Source organism: Caloenas nicobarica, chromosome Z (genome assembly GCF_036013445.1).
Source record: "Caloenas nicobarica isolate bCalNic1 chromosome Z, bCalNic1.hap1, whole genome shotgun sequence".
Lineage (NCBI taxonomy): Eukaryota > Metazoa > Chordata > Aves > Columbiformes > Columbidae > Caloenas > Caloenas nicobarica.
This window is the reverse complement of record NC_088284.1, coordinates 92,490,779-92,513,991: the sequence shown is the minus strand read 5'-3', so window position 1 is coordinate 92,513,991 and position 23,213 is coordinate 92,490,779. Positions and strand designations below refer to the sequence as shown.

General features: G+C 35.3%; 1 protein-coding gene across 1 annotated transcript in view; it reads right to left on the bottom strand.

The window, feature by feature from the left end:
• HFM1 (helicase for meiosis 1) overlaps nt 1-21,082 on the bottom strand; it is a 35,324-nt gene extending 14,242 nt beyond the window's left edge. The window contains exons 1-19 of the mRNA XM_065656913.1: nt 21,012-21,082; nt 20,522-20,643; nt 18,757-19,078; nt 17,729-17,994; nt 16,564-16,611; nt 14,965-15,035; nt 12,647-12,779; nt 10,514-10,665; nt 10,086-10,163; nt 9,793-9,954; nt 9,150-9,350; nt 8,979-9,067; nt 8,022-8,065; nt 7,829-7,930; nt 5,726-5,871; nt 4,149-4,243; nt 3,256-3,389; nt 2,278-2,325; nt 227-307 (exon numbers count right to left, since the gene is read on the bottom strand). Coding sequence (XP_065512985.1) covers nt 227-307; nt 2,278-2,325; nt 3,256-3,389; nt 4,149-4,243; nt 5,726-5,871; nt 7,829-7,930; nt 8,022-8,065; nt 8,979-9,067; nt 9,150-9,350; nt 9,793-9,954; nt 10,086-10,163; nt 10,514-10,665; nt 12,647-12,779; nt 14,965-15,035; nt 16,564-16,611; nt 17,729-17,994; nt 18,757-19,078; nt 20,522-20,643; nt 21,012-21,082 — 2,365 coding nt within the window. The remainder of the gene's footprint in view (nt 1-226; nt 308-2,277; nt 2,326-3,255; nt 3,390-4,148; nt 4,244-5,725; nt 5,872-7,828; nt 7,931-8,021; nt 8,066-8,978; nt 9,068-9,149; nt 9,351-9,792; nt 9,955-10,085; nt 10,164-10,513; nt 10,666-12,646; nt 12,780-14,964; nt 15,036-16,563; nt 16,612-17,728; nt 17,995-18,756; nt 19,079-20,521; nt 20,644-21,011) is intronic.
• Nucleotides 21,083-23,213: the final 2,131 nt, after the last annotated feature.

Below are 23,213 nucleotides of genomic sequence, written 5' to 3'. Positions count from 1 at the left end.
CAGTAGAATTTCCAGTAACAAGACAAGATCTATTCATGGTTCAACATTAAGAGAATGAACTTCCATGATGTGTTAAAGAAACTTGTTCGTATATTCTAGTCAATCTCTCAGCTTCTACTCTCTACTACATCTGTGTACTCCTACTAAGGGGTCACAACTACTCTTTGTAGTTCACTACTATCTCGACATCACTTCTGAAAATTAGTGTATTTTAAAAAATTGTTACCTGTTGGTTTGAAATTATTTGCTTCATCCATCCTGATCAAATCAAAAGACGATAAATCATTTAAGTTCTTCAAACACAGTTCTGTAAACAATTTGAAAATATATGTATTTTTAGCATGTGCAGAACAACTTATCTATGTACAAACCAGAAATGTCATAATCAAATTGGAATGAATGTACACCTAAGTAGCTCCACTGAACTCAAGTAAATGTTTTAGAATAGGATCCTGCTTCTACTAAAGTTGGTGGTTAACTTCTGCCTGGGGAAACCTCACTCAAATAGATATTTGATACAGAACAACCCAACTCTTTTTCAGTGAAGCAAAAGTAGCAAAGTAAAAGAAACTATTAAAAGAAACTAATAGATACACAGAACGTAGGCTGCCGTATTCAGTTGTGAATGACAGACCAGAGAGCCCATAGTATTTACAAAAAAACATTTCCACTACACTGTTAACAATCAAATGGTTAAAATCTATTTATGAATCCTTCATCAGAAATTTTCATGCTCTATCAGGTGCATTTGTATTTACTTCACTAAACCTATTTAGTCAGATATGTGCATGAGGGTGACAAAAGTATTTCGGTTTTCTCTCTTTCAAAACCAAGGAAATTAAAAGGCAAAAATTACATTAATACAAAGTCCAGTTAAGGTATAGTTCCCATAGCAACCAGAAATAATTCACATTGCACATGAAATGTATGAAAACATAACTATCCACGTACATACAAAACATTTCATGTGTACAGGGAAAAAGGGCTAGTTTCTGTAAGAACTTTACAAAGAGGTTGTTTTTAAGATCAGAGCACTTCAAGGAAATATAATCCACACCTAAAAAGCATTTGTAAGTGAAACCTTCTACTCTAGCACTCTGTAGAGGTGATTTCAAACCACTCCTTTTCCCATAAAGGCTTACTTAGGTGGTAACATGCTTCATTCCCTCCATTTCTTTCAACCTAAATGCCAAAAATGGAAATGTCCTGATCTAAAAGACACCAAAAGGTAGAAAACAACTGAACGATCATATGAACTACGTAACTTTTACTGATAATTACGCCTTTTTTTCCTATCTGCAAACCACAGTCAAAGTCTCTCACATTTCAAGACTTTAAGCAGTAGTGTATATACAAAGCGTATTCCTGGAGATGGGTCCTTGAAACCCTTACGCAATAAACAGCTTCGGCGTAGTCCCACCAAGCCCAACATCAATCACAAATTTTTCTACACAATTCTGTAAAATTTAATAAATGTATAAGTGGATTCCAAGTATTGGTCAGAGAGCGGAGTTCTCAGATAGCAGTCCAGATGTCTGAATAGCAAACCTATACATGAGTACTCTGACTTACCTGTAAAAAAACTACAGAATTTAAGATTTGTTCCTATCCTCGAATTCACTAAGACCATCACTGGACACAATCTGCCACACCCATGAGTTCTCTGAAATTCCTTTTTCAGATTATTTTTGCATTTTTGAATGACTAGTGCAAAAATATCTGTCATAAAAATAACATGCTCTCTCTCTCCACCTACTCTTTATTATTGCTGCCTCGCATGCTATAATTGCACAATTTTGAACTGTTTCTGAACAAGATGTTTACATTTTACATTAAGATGTTTACGTTTTGCATCCTTTGTTTTCAAGGCTAAATTTATGATGAAGGGAAGATGACAATTTCTGAAAAGGGCTTTTTTGAAACTATAGTAACAGAACTTAGTGAAAGCAAATGAGATCAATCAAGGAAAAAATAGGAAGAATTACGAGCAATCAAAATTAAAGTGCTCTGCTCCATACTTCTGAGAATGTATATGGAGATGATGTGGGTAAAGGCATTTAATTTTTTTCCTCCATACAAGAAAAACTTTTCCACCAGTCAAAGTGTACAGATAATGTTTCAAAAGTAATTAAAAATTAAATAAAATAAATAGCACAACATAGTAAATTACATTTGTTCTGTAATGGATCTATTGAAATTAATGGAGATATATAAAAACCTGGATCAACCTGCCCTAAAATGTAACAATTTACTGAAAAAAATTTAAAAGCCACTTACCTTGTAATTTTGCTTCAATTCCAATTTTATCCAAGCCAGATGAAAAACCTTCATGAAAAGACAAAAAGCTTTTTAACCTAATACAATTATATACTTCCTCCTCGATATGATTACCCATCAAAACTGATTTGCTGATTTTTGTGAGCCAGACCAATACACTAAAGTGAAAAATTTGTAAATATTTATTATACTGGGAACAAGTCAAAAGCCTTACATAGTGTAAGTATGTAAGTATCAATAAGTGGCTGTTAGAACAGATGTGCAAAGGTAAAAGCTGCAGATATTCTCTCATGTAAAATATCAGAGACCTAAAAGTTGCAGAAATGTCAGGGAGCAAATTCACGTGTAGTTTTCCTATTTTAGAATACAGGAGGCAACCTAAATCGTAACATCCATTCAAGTACTAGATGGTCTATGTTCCTGTCCCATCTATAAATCCTTGAAAAAAATTGTCACCAGCAAATGCCCAAGGACTTCATGATCAGGTATAGAGCAAGTGACCAGAAACAAAGATGTGATCAGGGCTGGGTCTGAGAGGCTGTTCTGGACAAGATAAATTGAAAACACCAACATTAAGATTACTGAAATAGTGTTTTAGAATAACTATGAAATATTAGACATTTTTTCTTTTTCAGCAGCAGATTACAGATTCAGTGCTGAAAAGTACCTTATGGCTTGACACTGCATTAATACATGGTCCAGTATATTAAGATCAAGTAGATCGTGATGAAGCTGTAAATGGCATCTTCACAGTTTTTAAATGTTATACCATGCTGAAACTCCTACTACTTGTATTAAATTAAATTAAACCAAAACTGTTGTTCCTAAAAATATTACAGGCCATATTACACATCTTGTTTTCAACCCCTTACGAAGTAATAGTCTGCAATAAAACGAAATAAACAAATAACATGGATCTAATACATCTTAGTGTCATAATTTAGATCAAATAAAAAACAAACAAACAAAACAACAAACCATAATGCGTTGGATTTTTTAAGGCTCTAATGTATAAGAATGTTGATCGTATCCATTCCAAAGCCACAGTAACATCTGTGACAGTACGTAGCACTATTTCTGCATTTAAGTGCTCAACAAGATGCCTGTGCAAGCTATCAAAACAAACAAAAAAAAGGTAAGTACATTTACCAATTAGTAACACAGAAAGTGCTAAACCTATTTTTTGGGAAAAAACAAACAAACAAAACAAACCCCTCCCCCAGAGCCACAACAATTTTCTGAAAACAGTAAAGAATATGTAAATAATGAACAATTTAACTTGTTTATTATGGCTTAATGTCCAGTAAGCAAAAATTTAAAAAAACTCTGTCAACTGCGAAGTTTCACAATTATTTAGAAAACGAAGCCACATACATTTAAAAGTTACAGTGTTAGTATTTTGAATATATTTGAAAAATTGAACCTTAACAAAATTACATGTGCATTCCTGGTTTACCCTTTCATGCCTTAGCTTTCCTACATATTTCTCTTCATATTCTGTTCACATCAAGTGAATTCCAAATTCTGGTATTTTCCAGACTCTTACCATCTAAAAATTCAGAGACAGGATCTGGGTTCACTTCTAGCTTTTTGTCTTTGCAATATGTACCATTTCAGTCTCTTCAGTTTTCCAGCAGGAATCTACAACTTTTTTTTTTTTGTTATGATTAAGATGTTCTAAGGATGTTTTTAGCTGATAAAACAGAGGCTGTTTACTTCTGAATAGCTTGGCTTCATTTTCCTTAATATTTTTTAAAATTTCTTTTAAATAGACCAATAAAACACCCCAAAACCCACCTGAAAAAATACATTCTGTAGAAACTATGGAACATTGCTACTATCTGTCTAGTCTTATAAAAATACTTGGTTACCTGCTCTCTATTATGTCAGCACCATTTAACATCTGTATATACTTCTCCCTTGTACTCCAACGAGTCATAATAACTGCTGTAGCTGTAGTATCAAACTGAAAAATAAAACCACAAACAAAAACTGCTCTCTAGCTCTCCAAAAAAAAATCATTCCAGTTAAGTATGCATCACATATCTGTTGAAATAATGAAAACTGTTTTCTTAAAATCCTTGTTGAAACGGCTGTTGAATGCCAAGGCCTCTCTAACATAAGAGGCAAGTTCTAAATCCTTTGAGTAGCAAGCAGGACTCGGCATTCCAGCCATTGCTGGCATGCAGGTCTGTGCACCAGCCTGTATGTGCTAATGTACATATAACAGAGACACGTCAAGAACCAACACAAATGTGAACTGTTATTGACCTCCTTGCAAGGTCCACAGCTAAGGAAAGGATTTCTAACCACAACCATAGAAAATTACTGACACGAATTCTCATTTGTAATCCCCAAACATTAGAAAGTCTTGAATGAACAGTCAAGGTTTTATAGTAATTTTTTATAATCTTCATCATCTAGTCTCAAGCCACCTCACTTAGATTATTTTGTTTTGTAATGGAAAAAAATATTATTAGATTGATTTATTGGTTTTTGTATGAGAAGTTTCTTGACTTCTGAATTTTTTAGATCATGTAAGTGTATGCAATACTGAAAGGCAGATCTTGGTAAATGTTTTAGGTCTTGACTCAGTAAGTTAAAGTGGCTTAGGATTCTGAGTAAAAACTTTAAAAATCTTACTGAATTACAATCTCTAGGAAAAAAAAAATCAGTTAAGAAAGTTACGAATATAGGAATTTCCATACTAGTTTAGATCTTAGGTCCAGATGAATGCTCTCATGTACAAAATATATCACAGTGGCTAATATAAGCAGCCTCTGGAGACAGACATGGGCTAACCTATCTCCCATATTAGGCTTTCTAAAAATTAAAAAGACTTAAAAGCATAAGATTTAACATAAATGATTCTGAGACTTTAAAGAGGTATAATTAAAATAACAATTTTTAAATCTATCCCCCCTTCCCTTTTACAGCCAAAGCAATGTCTCAACCCTTTTTAAAACATCACATTCTTGACATCAGCAACCTCTTGTGGAAATGAATTACAGGTTTTGAAGGCAATGTTTCTGACTCTCTCTCTGTATTCTACTTCTAACTTAACTAGATGTTTTCTTGTTCTGATGTTATGAGAAAAAAAGCACATTGCTCTCTATACTAGTCAATATTCCAGAATTTTTATCATGTAATTTATAAGTTGTATGCCAGCTTCCTACTTTCTCACTAAGTCCCATTCCTTACATAATCCAAAAGTAACTTTCAGATCTTTTTCCACAGCAAGGTGAAACAGTACTTTTTAGTGGACCATACAAAAGCAAGCAGATTTTTTTCTCGGTTAAAAAGTTACTCAGGAATAATTTAACTATTAATAACACCCTTTAAAACCCAAATGTTGCAGTAAAATTTTTGGCATTGTAGATTCTTTGCCAAGAATAGTTTCTACTGATCTGCCTATAGATAGTATCAATATAACAGAGCATTAACTTACTTGAGGCCTTCCTGCTCTCCCAATCATTTGCAGAATATCAGTTTCACTGTATTCTTGGAACACTCCTCCAACATAGTGCATCGTGGATTTTATAACCACCAGATGTGCAGGTAGATTGACTCCCATTGCAAGGGTGCTAGTAGTAACTACATTAGATTAAAGTATACTAATTGCAAGATGAACACCACTGAAATGTCTGGCAAACATTAAACAAGCAACAAATAAGCTCTTGATTCCTAAGAGCTCTTATCTTCTAGTGAAGTCAGTGGGTGTTCTGCACCACAAAAGGATTAGATGTAGATTACAGATATGTATTTGCATACATTCCGTAACGTGGAGATAATCCAGAATACAATCCACTTTCAATACAACATACACACTGAAGAAACATTATTCATATTTCTTCATCGATATTTGAATACAGACATGACTTCAGCTTTGTACTTATCAATATCTTTGATTTTTTTTTAAATCACCAGTCATTAGCATTGTTTATAACCACGGTACCAAACCAGAATCACCACCAACATTATCACAATACTTTACCAATACACATTCACACAGGAAAAACACCAGTCAAGTTTGTGACAGATTATCTCACACTCATGTTTTCTAATTCACTTTCTTTAACAAATATATAGGGTGGCAGGAACTGAACATGGAAAGCCAGCTATACTGGCCAACTGACATAACTATTTCACCAGGAAAATAAAATATTAATGAATTTTCCAATTCTTTTTCGAAATGAAAGAAGAACTGAAATTAGTAATTATAGGTGCATCAGGAAAGACAAACTCTATCTAAAGGCATAACTACACCATCTTGTTAGAATATTATTGGTTTTCATATTATGATGGTATGCAAAATGGGAAATTTGTCAAAGCAAAATGACCTAACCATTAAAAGGTTGCAAAGAAAGGTTACTTACCAGTGCAGAGCTTCAGTCCCATGTATGTGTGTGTGCAAACATATATACACACATGCTTGTGAGTACACATACACTCCAAGACCAAAGAACTTTTCCCCTCTGCAATATCTGTGAAAGGTGTGTTAAAACCCTACCCCCATCATGCTCACAGACATAGAAAGTGGAATATGCCCCTTACTCTCTCAGTTTCCCCTCAGTTGTAGAAATGTAATTCTAGTATCTCAGATGATTCTGAAATATTCATACAAATAAGCGAGTTTGCACTCTTTCAGTAGTAGTCCATATGCAGGTTCACATTGTGCTCAGCTGTGACACAGGGTTTCAAAGTTATCTTTCCAAAGAGCAACTGTAGAACCACCGTCTCCTGAGATTTCAGAACCGGCACTGCAGTTGGCAAAGCCATACACAGTGCACCAGGCAGCCAAAGCAGAGTAGTCTACAGTGATGTGGAGGCTTTTTACTGCCATGGACATTGCAACACTAGCAAGGCTGCCAGATCAAAGTAAGGGCATCTCCCTAAAATTTTCAAAGAGAGTCATGACCATTGTACAGGAAAGAAAAGATCCATGAATCTTTCAGTGTTGTACATGAACCACACAGACAATTCCCCATAGGGTCTGAATCTTTTTTACAGAAAAAGGAAATCTAGACGAGATGAGACCATCACGTCTCAAACAGATACCTTCCCAATTCAGATAACAGTGGACAGTGTATTTCTTAGGAACCTCCCCACCCTTCAAAGCACCTTGCATGAGAGTTTGAAAACAGTATCATGCCCATCTAAGCATAAATGTGAAAGATTACCCTCAGGGAAGCCACTGCTGCAAAGGACACAAAGAAAATGTGAAGACACACTAGCAGAGTTCCACCTCAAGAGGATGGCTGAGTCGTATGAAAAGGAAATTAACATGGCCAGACCTGTACAGCCATATGAGGGAGGATGACCTCCGTGTATGTTGAAAAGAAGAAAAGTTCCATGGTCTTTGATACCAGTGCATATGTATATTCACAGGGTAAAAGTGCACATGGAACACAAACACATCTTTGTCTAGCTTTCAGAAAATAATTCCAATGATTAAACAAACTATAGAATCATAAAATATTACCGCTTCCAAACTGCAGTCTTCTTAGAATACATTAACAACATTTTGACCTTCAAAGTTAAATTTACTTACAAAGTACTGGTAAGTCTCCTACAGTAAAAGCTCCTTCAATTATTTTTCTGTCAGATACCTCCATACCCGCATGATGATAAGCCACACCATACATTAAAAGATCTGAAAATGACATAATTATAGCCATCACTTGACTAAGCATACTCAAGCAAGTATTCATTCACAGAGCAGAGGAGTAGTAGGTTATATTTACCTCTCAGTTTGGCATCTTTCAATGAATTTGCAGACCTCTGTAGTCTATGCAACACACACACAAAAAAGAAAAGAATACTTCAAAAATCACCAGATTCACTAATGTAAGTGGAACATATGAAGATGCAAGTATGTTCTTAAAATGCAAAAATAAAGCTTCACATGAAACTAGATACACAATTACCTTACTAGAGACTGTAAGATGTATTCCTTGACATGTACATTTTTTACATACTTTCCCATAGTTCTATTGCATTTGCACTTCTAAGGATGTTCTTAGTTTTCAACTACGTTTGACTATCAAAAGGACATAGTCTTAAAACAACTTTTTAAATATACATTCTTTGGGTATTTTCAACTGCCACCTTTCCCATCTTCGCAAAGCAATCAAGCTGAGTCTCTGGGGCAGCTGTTGCAGCCTCTCCAGCCCAGTCATCTTTTCACGTCATGACCTACAATCTAGATGTGCTGTTCACGTAAGGCAAAGACGACCATGTTAGAGATCCCAATCAGGAAGTAGCTTCTGCAGCTGCCATGACTAAGCAACCCAGAAGTAAATTATGAATATAGGTCAGGGCTGCATTTATTAAAGGTATCTGATAATGCAAAGACGACTTCTGGCTTAACCTAAAACACCAGTAAGACCACATCCAATTGAACTGTTCATATGCTTAATCGTTGCACTATATGGCCTTACAGGTCCATAGGAATTAACATTTGTATGTTTAGAAAGCAGCTTTTAGAAACAACTTAAATGTTGTGAAAAGTACCCTAAAAATCTGAGAAGCAAATAGAACTTCCCAGTTCCGTTTTATTGAAAAGAATGTCAACTGTGATAATGATTTTGTTGTAGACACTCCTCTGCTAGAAATTGTATTAACTCAACAGCTTTCTTCACAGATGTCGCAGGTTTACTAAAACACACAAACACTTATTAACAACTCAAACATAAAAATACCTTTGTTTCTGTTCTATACTCAGTAGAAACTTAGCATCTTTTGCAAGAACAGAAGCAGCCTGCTGTACTCCTTTTCTTGTGGCACAAAACTATAAATAAGAAAATATTTTTTTGCAATAATACTTTCAAGAAAGAAACCATTGTGAATGTGAGAAAAAAAAGCTGCTGTACCACAAGTGCTGGTTTTTGTTCCGAGTATGTTTGTATAATAGTCGCTATCTTGTAGTTAAGAGTTAAGTCAAATTTGAATTCTGTCTGATTATCACTGCAAGGAAAACCAAGAACAATTTTGCGCAGCTTCACTGGTCGTTGATCCTCATCTATTTTCAGACATACAGCAGGCATCTTACTATCTGAAAGCCATTCTGCAATCTTTAAAAAAGAAGAAATAGAACAGAAATGATAAATTCATGCTTTTAATCACTCTCTTCTCTAACTGCATCACACAATAATTAACTTAGCTTTCGTCATATGTAAACTATTAACACATTTGACATTGCTTTTATCATTAAAATCACAGGTGAAGTTCTGCTTTCTACAGGACCAATATAATTCAGACTGAAACGTTAAGTCTGTTGTGATTTGTACTGAGACAAAAATCACGAACAGCAATCTAAAACTGAAGCATGTCCATACTTGGCTGATACTTTCATATGGTTGCAGGTAATTTGCTACATTAACATCAACCTGACAGCTGGCTTAGGTTGACAGCTTCAAAATGACAACTTTGTTATCAATTCGCATTTGTAACTCCAAGCAAATTTTATAAAATACAACTACATTAATTAAAATAGAGTTAAAATGTAAATCTTACATCTTCAGCATTTGGGATTGTTGCAGAAACAGCTACAAATCTCAAGGGAGGAACAGTGTCATGATTCTCTAAAAGACGCCAAAGAGAAGACTGAACAGTCTTCATCCGACTAACTACAACTTCTAATGTTGCACCACGGCCTTCATCCTTTATAACATGTACCTATTAGGAATTTTAAAAGATTTGCTAAATATTTCTCCAATCTATATGTGTTAAATAAATGTTATATTTTCTAAGTTTTCTTTTTATCTTCAAGAACAAAACCAGTGCATATAAAACATTAATTTTCTTACTTCATCAATGAGAAATAGTCGTACAAGCTGGACTATAGAGTTGTCCCTCCACCTTCTAGTCATGCTATCCCATTTTTCCTAGGAGAAAAAAACCAGAACACAACAAAACAACAGAATGTGAAAGATGTTTCAAAGGCCAACACATGCCAGAATACAGTACAGGCAGACATGCCTAAACTTTAATAAGTCTTTAAATAAAATCAGTTAAAATAATTCAGGCTAATGCTGCTTATGTTTCATCTGGCACATGATTATATTACTGTTGTTTATATGAACTAACAGTATGCACAGCAGTATGCAGGAAAGCCTAACGATCATAAAATTACTACTTATTACAAAAAAAAAGGAGCAGTCTTAGTAGCACACAATTAGTAGTCTACTAATGTCTGCTTATTTTAGGTTTTGTAAGAATTGGGACTGAAACCTACAGGTGTAGTAATAATAATATCAGCATGATGTATTTCAAATAAATCATCCATCACTGTATCTCCTGTCAGCTCCTTGCAGCTGAGTCCTATAGGTCCAAATTTTTCTTTCCAATCATCGAAACGCTGACTGCATAGAGCTTTTATTGGTGCCACTAAAAATAACACAAAATAATCAGTTATATCAGGAAACCCAAATCTTCAACTGTATTGATAAAGATGCTAATTGCATATATGTTTAAGATGCCTTCTTTAATTTAATTTCCCTAATTTTCATCTTTGCTCCCAGAAACATAAAATTTGTAACTGGTGTTATTATCCTATTATCCTATTCCATGTGCACAGATCAATATTGAGCTTTGGCCTCCAGTTTTTCCCTATCACAAACAGAAACCTTTAATTAAGGCTATTTACGCCCTCTCTTAATCCTGATTTTTTTCCTCAGTCCCACATGGAAACAATCATTCAGCTATCAATTTTTTTTCTCACAGACAGAAGAAACCACAGGAATCACACCTTTTCTAATGGAAGATCTTACAAATAACAACCTTTTTCCAGTTGAGAATGATTTGAGCACTCTGTATTCAGAGAGAAAAGGGGTTATAAATGAAAAACCATCCACGAGCAAGAGAGAGAATACCAGAAGAACCCAAAATCTATCTAAACCAAATGTACAGTTAAGTTTAGTCATGGTCATACTGAGCAGCTAACACGGCAGGTAGCAGTTCGGATGATGGTCCTCATGAATATCCTGAGGACACACACTATATTTCTGCAGATGCAGGTTGATTTCTAGAAATCAGAAGTAATTCTCTACAAGGACTGATACTAGCAACACATGTCAGTCTCTATTGGATGGGTAATCTATATGGAAAATGCAGTGATTTAAGCGAAAGAAAAAGTGGTCTACACATGATCTGAAAACAGCACCTCTGCTTCAGAAAGAGTTGTAAAATCTTGTAAGTGTATCAGTGGTCTATAATGCCAGTGGAATCACTAGCTCCAGAAAACTGATTGACCTGCCAGCAACTAATTCACGAAATTGCAAAAGTAAGACTATTTCACTATGCAGGAATGCAAGAAGCTAGTGATTGCTCCTGGAGCTTTGCTCACCATTCCTAAGCATGTCTTAAAGCTGATTAACACATCTCTTCCAACATTTGGAAAACTCATGTCTCCTTCTCCATCATTGTCGAACCTGTAAAGGTCAGCATATCTAATTCCACCAGCAGGTATCTGCTTCCTTACTGAAAGTTCCAACCAGCCAAACTGCATCAATCCTACCACGGCAATCAAAACCGTTACAGTACACTGAAATGCTCCACTTCAATCTGCTGGGATGCCTGTTCATAACCAAGATCTGTTTACATTACACAGTAAACTCTAAATCAACACTAGCTTTATTGTAAGGATTAGTACACACTGGAATAAAAAGAAAATAAATAGTCTGAAACTTTTGAAAATATAAAGATTAACCATTAATAGCAAGACTGACAAATATATCACTGTATGAATTAATTAAAACTTGGACAAAGACACCAATTTAATCTGATTTACGTGATACGAACTCAATTCTCCAGGAGGGAAAGAAAAAAAGTGTAATAGCTGTGACTATCTTTAAGTATTCCCATTAGTTCCTATACAGATCAGTTAAACTCATTTAGATCAGAGCTCTTTTGCCTCTGAACTAGTAGACGGAAAGCAACAGCACAAGAACATGCCAGGAAAGTGAATATTGGAAAATTTGATCCTCAGAGCAACAGAAAGGCATACAAAAGATAGTGCGTGATTTCTGGCTCTGCCACGAGGATTTTGTTTGTTTCCTTTGCTTCCCCTTCCCTTTCCATGTACATCTTGTGTTCTTAGAGTACAAACACTTTGAGATTTTTTTAGTTTTTATTTATACAGGCAATGCTGAACATTACAATTACACATTGCTGTTAAATACTAATAGTAGTTAAAATGGTATCACAAATAAACCCTAAAAGAAACGACTTCTTAAAGAATGATGTAGGTCACAATTTCTTAAAATATTTAATTTTAATATTATTAAAGCAATCGCTCCAGAGTTCCACATTTACAGAATGACATTTTCTACTGCTGTCACCAAAACATTTAAAGCTGCATAATACTTACTGTAAACAACTTTAATATTTATCCAAGGCAGTGAGGCTTCCATGAGTAATCTGGTAATAGCTAGCTCAAACATTACAGTTTTTCCAGAGCCAGTTGGAGCACAAATCACAAAATTCCTGTCTGTATAAAGAAGCTAGAAAAGAATTCCAAAGTAGTAAATACAGCACAGCTACGCATTGTATGTAATTCATGCATTCCAAAAGCACTGTCTAGGGGAAAATGACACAAGGAAATTATTATTACACTAATATATATAGTCCTCTAAAAGATTTTGTATTATAGGTGAAATTGAAGTTATAGCAAAAGAAATAACATTTTCTGCTACACACCTGCCACAGAAATGTAAATGAGATACTGTTCATCTAAGGTTATTGTGTAATGAAGTTCATCATTCTGTGACAAATGAAAACCCCAGTATCTAGCCTTAGATGACATTAACACAGAATCACTGCCAATGTCCAACTGCAACCAAACATAGGCTCATCACAAAGATGACAGGCTGAAATTCAAAGTGCAATTTGTTTTCCTTCTGTAATTCAATCTGCATTTAAAATTCCAACATTGTCGAATATATGTAATTTTAACAGACTGTTAAGTTTTCAATAATGACAAAAGTAGGTTTTGCATGACTGCGCTTCCTTCCTCCCTCCCTTCCCGGACACTCTGCTCCTCTATCTCAGAAACCAGGTATGTCCATGTTGGGTTCCCTCATGTTTCTCTGACCAGGTTGACTCTGCCCTCCTCCCTACTCCTCCGCAGTGTCACTCACCCATACTGCCTCCACGCAGCACGCTCCGTGCAGCTTCATTTCTCTCTTTCCCTCCCAATTCCTGACGGATTATACTATTCTCATTTTTGTGTCCTTTCTGGCTAGCTGTTTATGCTCTAAAACTATTCTATGACTGTTACGAGCTCACAAGGATGAATGGGAATCACCTAGTACTTGATTTATAAAGAGCTGTTGCAAGGACTGACACTGGCAGTACCTGCTGAATAGTTTCAGGAATTACCTGGGCTCTTCACCTACTATTCCCAGTTTTCCAATGCTCACAAAAATCAATGAAATACGAATGCTGTATGAATACAAAATTTTCCCTGATTTTTGTTAAATAATCCTTTGTAACATTAACTGTGAATCAGAGAAATTCTACCAAGGTGAATGCTTACAACTCATTTCTTGGAAGCAGAGAGCTTCTACCAAGTTGAATTTTGCAGGCTTAACGAATTAAAACAAACAAAAAACAACAACAAAACACACCAAAACCACAAGACCATCATCTTTTCCTTACGACAATTTCTCTTAATTTTTTTAACAACATGTCATGTCTTATACATGAGTGATAAGCAAACCTTGTCCTTCCTGGTACCCTACAAAGAAGTTTATATTTAGGAGTACAAATCTATGAGCCGTTAAAAAAAACCCCAAACAACACAACACTCTTTTTTTTTTTAAACTACTGCCCTGATTGCCTTGAGAACTCTGTTTTCATAACTTTCATGAAAGTAAATCTTGCTTACAGCTGCAGTTATTTTACAGGCCAATATGATGTATAACTCTCATCAGAAAATAAACACAAATTTGGAAGTAAGGAAAAATACCCCAAATCTATGCAAAGAATTAAAAATGTAAGGAAAAAAAAAAAGGAAAAAATACAGCCCTTGTAATTTAAATCCAAGATTATTCTGCTCATATAAGCACCATTCTTAAATTTTTCTCTTAATAAAACTTTACTTAGTGGTTAAGAAATTCAAACAAGAACATCTGCAACATCCGAAGTAGCTTTAAAAACATGCTTAGAAGTGTTTGTGAATGACACTGGCATTTCCCCTAGAGTTGAATAAAAATCTCAAATGCTGTGTTGAAGACTCTGATGGAACCTGTATCTCCTCTCTGCAATATCTATAATAAAATCTTTCTTGAATTGGTTGCTTTCAAAATAAGTTTTGAGTTCTAAAGAAAGAGCATAGCTGATAAAAAAGGCACAGACAAACATCACTTCTCCAAAAGCACAACCTTCTCCAAAGTTCTGCTTTTCTTAATCTCCCTGTGAAAGTCATTAAAAATTATTACTAATCTGTAGCCATAAATATGCATACAATTCACATCTTCACACAAACATATTTAAAACTGAGAAAACATTTTAAAAATAAGTTCTGGTCTCTTTTCCCAGCTAAGTACAACTCTGCTCAACTATTCCAGGAAGAGGATCTAGATATATTACAGTTTTCTAAACCCTTTTAAGTTCTGAATATAGAAGTACCATTTAAATTTATCTACAAAATACTCCTTGCAGCTGCAACTAACGTTTCATACTTACGTCATCCAAAGCTTTAGACTGTGCATAGTTAAAATACGGGAACTCCTTAAAAATGCTTCTAAATTGGGTTGCTTGACAGCATTAAGGAAATGAAAACAATCAAGTGAAAATTATAAAATTTATTTAGAACTGTAAATGCATCTCTTCCTTGTAATTTAAACGCAAGCTTAAAACATACGCAATCTTACACTGATACAGGCTTGTAAAAAATATATCAAAAAGTAACCTATTAAACTATTCAGTAGCTTTATTTAGATTCTTGGTATGCTCTACCTTCTACTTCACCAAAAAACCCACTACCTGTTTGAGAGATCCCAGGATTATTACCAATAATCAAGAACTTCCTCCCTGGCACAGGCTCCATGGAATGGCATAAAATTATGGAACGCGAAACTGCAAAGGACAAAACCTTTTTTCTACACTGCAAACCAAATAGAAGAGCAAGCAGAGCACTGCTGTCAGCATATCTAAAGTGTCAACAGTCACTTTTATAAAAGTCACTTTATACTTGTAATATAACGCAAATTAATTAGCACAATATTGCATAGTCATAACAGTAGCGAAGAAATTCACCTACAATCTCTTAGTGCTGACAATAAAGATATTTTCAATTGCCAATATTGTGTATTCTTCAGACAACTACATTCTTATCTAAAATATGAGTAATAGTATTGTTACATTACATATCCAAATGAGTGAGTTGATCCTTGTCTGGACTTGCATTGAAGCCACTCAAGCAGACCGATGGTAACCATACGATCAGGGTGCACATGCAGTCAGACATAACACCAACAGGAACAGGAACAATGAACTGCTGAGGCCCCAGAATAACTGAGTCCTTATTCATTTTGGAAATTATGACAGTCCTGAAAGCTATTCACATGAATTTAAGTTGCCTAAATTTAGACATTCCCTCTTCCTGTTATTTAACCTAACATTTGACAGGTTATTAGAAATAAAATATTGAAAAAAAAGTGTTAAAAAAGGCAAATAAAAGGTTTGACAGATATAGATGGATGGTTAATTATGTTATGGGTTCAAGGCAGGGACAAGAAGAAAGAAAATTATTGTAAAATCTGCTTAAAGAATGGAAATATACTGTATGAACACTACAACATAAACACAGATCTATAAGGAATATGTGAAATTTATTTTCTCCTGATAAATTGGGACAAAAAGTAAGATTCCGTTTTCTTAACAAGCCTAAATACTAATTCACTTTTTCTTTATATAAAGCGAATGGGGATATATGTGTATATGTGTCTTTGCATATAAAATCTGGCCTGAAATACATATTATGCAAACTAAAAATTTTACATTTTAAAAATAAAGTTTTGAGGATAAAATTTGAATGTTTGAAATAAGAATAAATTTGCCTAGCAATGAATGATCCATAAGTTGTCTTATTTTCATTCGAGCTTTAGAAGTGCAAAAGGTAAACATCTATTTATCATTTGATTCCCAGCATAGTGTTACAAATCGTAACTATTACGGTGTAGTGCATGAGTTCTTATGGCTACAAATTAAACACTATAATTCTGTAAATTTAAAAACATTGTAATAAAATCATCAAACCAGATACAGCAAATCCAAGGATACGTATTTCTGTAACAGCCCTCAAATTTTCCAATTTTCTTACTGTAGTTCCTAAACAAATAAAAGTAGTAAATTTATAAAATCAGATTTATTTTCAACCAATAAAAATGAAAATATCTTCCTGACTCCAAGCTACATGTTTTGTGAGGAGCTGCAAGGCTACAAGAAGGTCCAGGTGATACAGAAGGAGCTGACAGGATAGGATAGGGAGGTCACAAGCTAATCATTTGAAAGGACCATCTTGGTGGACCATCTTTGCTGAACTCACTCCAGTTTAAGGATGTCTTGCGTGTACCAGAGGCTCAAAACCTGGTGCAGTACGTAGATGTGGTCTCAAAAGTGCCAAGAAGAGCGAGATAATAATTTCCCTCAACTTTCTGGCTTTGTTCCTGTTAACAAAGCCTAGGATGCTGTGGGCCTTCATTATTCACATTCAGTGAACTGTTCGCCAGCCCCCAGGCACTTTTCTGCAGAGCTGCCCCCCATCAGTCCATCCTAGGGGAACTCCAGGGGTTCTTCTCCTTCCTCAGGGAAGGACTTTGCATTCGTTCCTGCTGAATTTCATGAGATCCCTAGCAGCCCCCTCCTCCAGGACAGACCCCTGCAGTACTCCACCTATGGTGGGCATGTGGGCAGAGTGTGACCCATCAACCACCACCCTCTGAGCTTGACTATCCAATCATTTTTTTTTACCCATGCAGTTGTCCATCCATTCCTGATGTCTTAACTTGGATACAAGAATGTCATGGAAGATAGTGTTTCTCAACTATTCTATGATTCAATTAAAAGCCTTGCTGAAATAAAAAAAAAAAAAACCCGACGTCTACTGCTCTCCTCTCATCCACAAATCTAGGCACTGCTGCTCAGAAGGCAATCGGAATTCCATTCCTGACCAGTCTCCAAATCCCATCCTAAGCCACAGCTCTGCCCTACAATTTTCTGCTACAACTATTTTTCTACTCTGCATTTGTGCAGCAGTTAGCCAGGTACACAAGGTATCATACATTCTACAGACGCAATGAGTCCCTGCCGCAAAATGCTTAAAACCTAGGAATAAGCCACATGTATTAAAAAACAAAACAAAACAAACCCCATACGAACACAATGTTATTATATACCAAAGACATACAGTTGACTACTATTCTTGAAAGAGAGCAACAATAATTACCTGTTATATCCAGAATCTCTGAAGCATTAGAAAATGATTCCATTTTAATTCCATTTTTAAATGCAATGTCCCCATCATTTACCCTATGAAGAGTAAAATCTGAGTCTTTAGTTATTGGAGAATGATGATTGTTTCTCCATAAACCTTCTTTTCTCACTTCTTTCATGTTTTCACTTGTATTTAAGTAAATATCAATTTCTTTGACCTCCACAGAACTATCTTTAAATTCTGTATTTTTGTATGTGTAACAAGATGCTTTAAATAAGCTGCAAAAGATACAGGATTTTCATTAATTTGTTGTAATGTTACACAGTTTCTCTAATACTTGAAATATATGTATGTTTGTATTAGAAGCGGAACGAGTAAAACACAATCATAAGAAAAGTTTGCATTCAACTTTATTTCATCTGACACTCTTCTACCTGAAGACTCCTTTCAAGACACATTTTAACTTTACTTTCATTCCAGAAAGAACCTGAAAGAATAAACTGCCTGTCCAGATGGGCTCTGGTTTCCAATAGCAGCCTGTCAATCTCTGCATAATTAAAAACAATACAGCCATACAAGTTCTGAGGAATGAGAACAGCTGGGCATAGAAGAGGAGTTTATCTGTAAAACCTCTCTTTCCAGGCAGCACTGAAATAATGTTGAGAACTGCTCCAGGTATTCCTGGCTGGCTGACCTCAGCTCTGAAAAGCAAGTGATCTTGGCCTTCTTGCTCGTTACCATGTGGATAAAGAACTCAAAATAGTATTTTGAAACCCCTTTAACAATTTCTTTAAAATTAAAGCAACATTATTCCTTACTGTTCTCACAAAAGAGGCGAGTTCGGGACATATTTAATTACAGTACTAAAATATTGCCAAAAGAAAACATCTTTTTTCTTATACTGAAAAGAATTTGTGTCTGGAGCACTGGTAAAGTACCTTCAATTGAATGATCCCAAACTCTGCACTTTAACAAATGTATCCAAAATAATAATATGATTCCGAGAGTTGATAAATTATCAGAATTTACTAGACACGTACCTTTTTCTGAATGTTGAATGGGCACTCTCATCATCACTGTTTTCTGGAAAATTACTTAATAGTTTATTTTGTGAAAAATTTGCACCAGGTTGATGAGAAGCCCTTAATTCTGTTTTAGATTTTTCTTGGTCAGAAGTGAGAAACAATGAAACCATTTTCAGACTTTCATGAGGAAAACTAATATTCTCTCTTTCTCCTGCGCTTAACTGGAGCACTTCTTTTTCAGAAGCTATTCCGAAATGAACAGGGCCTGGTGAATTATCATTTACTTCCTCAGTGTTACTCTTACATGGTTGTATAAACTTATGGTGCTTTCTCCCTCCTACAAAACAATAAATATTCATATTCTTATTCATAGTCATTTTATTTAATATCTTCCACATAGAATCAGCCAAATTCACATCTATTACATGAACTGATACTTCTAACTTATTACAAGAACTTTAGTGTGTATTTCATGACTCATGCTGATGAATGCAATGCATCTCTTGTCAATTAAAAGGTTATAAAAATAGGGTCACTTTCTATGCTTCCTACACAAAAGTAATGGAGCAAAACTATTCCTCAGAACTACAAAGTAGTTTGTAAGATAGAAACTCTTCACCTTGTCCCACAATAAAGACTGTATTTTAAAAAACATTACACAATGACCGAGCTTGAAGTTCCTACTACAAACAGCTGTGAGATCAACCCTGCAATCTCAACAGTCCAAATTCGTAATGATGTCAGTGACAGGCTGGTTTCATAGTCATCTTGGTTAATTATCACATTTTGCAGGGTTAGTTCTCAGTAGGATTGGTGACCTGATCTGTCTGACCATACAAGCATTGCTGTCAGCAAAAGGAAGGCAAAAGCATAAATAAGCAACTGAATGTAACAAGATGACAGAAGAGCTCTATTCCACAGACTATTCATTTCAGTGTTATCCATCTAGAAACTTAAAATTACAGTGGGCTGTTTGTGACATAACCTCGACAGTTCTAATTCTACAAACACCAGGCAACTTATTTGAATGAGTGTTTCTTCACTGAACTGCTCTTGGATAAAGTATAAAAACCCCTTCTGTCTTAACAATATAATGCCTAAATGGAGAATATCATAAATCAGCACAGCAGCTAAGAAATGCAGAAATCTAGTCGACAGAGATAAAGTAACCAAATTCTTTAAAATAAATTTCCTTAAGGTGATCCTGAATGTCTAGATGGAAGGAATACTCCACTTAGCAGCAATTAATGGCCAGATTCAAATTTGGCTACTTGAACGGCAATTTGAAAAAAGCACCAAAAGGGATGAAAGTTAGGCTCATATAAATTCTCTGTTCCTTAGGTGGAAGCCAGGTCATGAGATCCATGTGCTGCATCATGCTCTTACAGCTGCTTCCCACCGTGTTACAGTGCTTCACAGAACAATGTGGAGTAGCTGAAATTCTGATCACAGTTCTTACCTTGCCCACTTCTGGACAGTTAACCTGTAGCCTGTGTATGCCCAAAGAGGACCACCAATAGCCCAAACATATGTAAGACCATCACTCTCAACTAAAATACATCCTTTGTCTATATTTGATTGCCTAGAATATTTCATATTTCACAGCATTAAAAGAGAGAGGAGGAATTATCTGTCAAGCTGATTATTTATTAAGCCATTCAAAATAAATGTCAGACACTACGGCTTAGTGGGACTTGGCAGTGTTAGGTTTATGGTTGGACTTAATGATCCTAAAGGTGTTTTCCAGACTAAATGACCCTGTGATTCTATTCTGTTTTACCCATATGAGTGCTGGCTGCGTTTTTTTCCAGTTCCCTCTGTAACTCCTCTGCAGCTGGAATTTCAGCAATAGCTGGAGCAGGTGCAAGCCAGCAAATCTTGGGCTCTTTATTTTCTGGATACCTATTTTTAACACGCAAATGTAAGGTAAAAGCATTATTTAATCACCTTCCACAACATCTAAATAACCTACTGTTTCTCCTGCTAAAAACATTATTTAATTCATGTGATTTTTAATCACAGAAAATTTAAGAGGCAAAATTTCTGCTAACCCCTATTTCTTACAGCCCTAAGATATACCTGCATCATTCAAACCTCAGTATGCTTGGAGAAACATTACAAACTACGGGTTACGAACCTGGAAATTTCTAGCCCCACATTTCTGTAGACAGACAGAAAAGTGAGTTACAAAAAACCCATTCTGCTAGGTGGAATTCAGAGTGTGGAAAATCCTGGAAAACAATTGTATATATTTAACAATAAAGATTTACCTTTGTCTTGTATCTGGTCTTTCATAAAATAAATTATCCAATGAAAAGACCATGTCTGCCGAGTTGAACATTTTTAGATCAAATGTGAAGTCTCTTAATCTGTAAAAGGCAGCACAAGGAACTGTGAAACTGGAACTACCAAAATTTAACCTGTATGAGCAACAGAAAGTTTATTAGCTATAAGTGCCAATACTTAATTTCTACTTTTTATTTCTTTTATACCTCTTGCCTGCATCCTTAATTCTTCTTCAAAAAGAGAATAAAAGAGACTCCCTCTCCTGAGAAAATATGGTTCCTATTACTTATGACCAAAAAATCCCTTTAAACAACCTTTACATGACTCTGACATGTCAGGAGGAAAAAGGTGGGCAAGAGTGAAGATCCAGATCAAGTTTATGTTAAATTATTTAATTTCTAAGAATAATGCTAAGATCCTTTTATAGAACTGCAGACTATGTATTTTTTTTCTCAGACTGTTTCTGTTCTGATGGAAAAATACAATCTGTCTTATGATCAGATTCTGTCATTTTTTACAAAACAGAATTATTCTATTATCTAAAAACCCCCAACAATTACTTTAATTTACAAGCAAATCAGATTTGCTTTTTAACCTACATGGAAATTGCTCACCTGGATAACTGGAGTATGGGCCCACCTCCTTAATGTTGTTAACGGGTTTGTTCTGAAACATCAGGACCAGAGATTATTTCTAAACTATTTAGCGTATACACGAGTTTTAAAAATACTCTGGTTAATTTAAATGTTTTCCATTTAGTACCAACTCCAGGCATTAGACATGTTTTCTTTATGTGTTTTTGTTCAGAAGTTTCACAGCTCTTAATTTTGCTTAAGGACACCTTTAAACAGCAAAGAGCTCACTAAAAAAATACCACAGAAAATATTTTGAGTCAAAAATCTTAAATTCACTGAAACAAATGGTAAAATACCAAATCAACTTCAGAGTTTATAAAACTCAAGAAAGGCCAAATCCAGTGATAAAATAACAAAGCAAAGCTATCTTCTTTACCTACAGAGATAAGTCAAAGGTGACACTTCTTTTGTACTCCAGCATCTCATTAGTAACACATGAAAAAAATCTTTTAGAGTGCTTTGCAAATAGGATTCAAGTTTACTTAATTACTGTATGCTGTCATCTGTGAATCAAAAATTTTAAAAATATTTTTATTCCACAGAAGCTGTAAAACTTCAAATATTCCTGAGAAATGTTTCAAATTTAAAACAGAAAACATTTCACAATACTGGCAGAATACAGAACATGTAATCAAAACTGCCTGTGAACACAGGGAAGACAGGTTTTAGAACTTCAAACAAGAAATCTGTCAATGCCCCTTTTGCACTCCTTTTCACAGAAAGTCTGCTGCACCACTTCTGCCAATTCCTGTCCCCGTGCCCCCCATGCCATTGCCACTTTTTCCTTCACACTAATAAATCTAGAATTTAGAAATCACACCAATAAATCTAACAGAGCTGGTTAATTTTGCCACCATGCTTTCACATGCTTTTAATGTCAGTAATGAAAAGCAGGAGTTCTCAGGCTTGGGCTCCAGTAGCGGCAGCAGAAGCATCTGTCAGGAATACTATCAAGTTGTTGCTATTCAAGTAGTAATTATCTGCACTAAGTGCTTAACCCAGCTAAATAACCACCACTCTCCATCAGCTCCAAGAAGTTTCGAACACTGCACACCAGTATAAAACGGCTTTCATACCTCAAGTGGGGAATCAACAATCTGTGATTATGCAAGTTCCATTTAAATAATTTGGATTTATGATTCCCACCCTTGAGCAGTCTTCGTTATAGACAACATTTAATCTTCCAGGCCCTTCAGATCTCCACTCTCTATACATCATTTATTCTTTGACTGGCTGCATTAATTCCAATTGCTCGATAATGTAAATAAAAATAACAGCAGATGTCACGGTCATTCTAAGAGACTGGAAACCCCTGGCACAACACTCCTTTATGCTGTTCTGCATTAATCCACCAGCTCGCTGGCTGTCAGCTGGGACAGGCCTCTCAAAATCCCCAGCCAAGAAATGGCAAAAAAGCTCTCACACTTTTAAAGAAGATTTGAAAAAAAAAGGGGGGGGTGGGGGGAGGAAGGAAGAAGAGGACAAAACACATCTCCAAGATGGGTGTGAATCAAAGGGTCTTTTCCATAGTCTCAATTCTGTTTGCCAGCA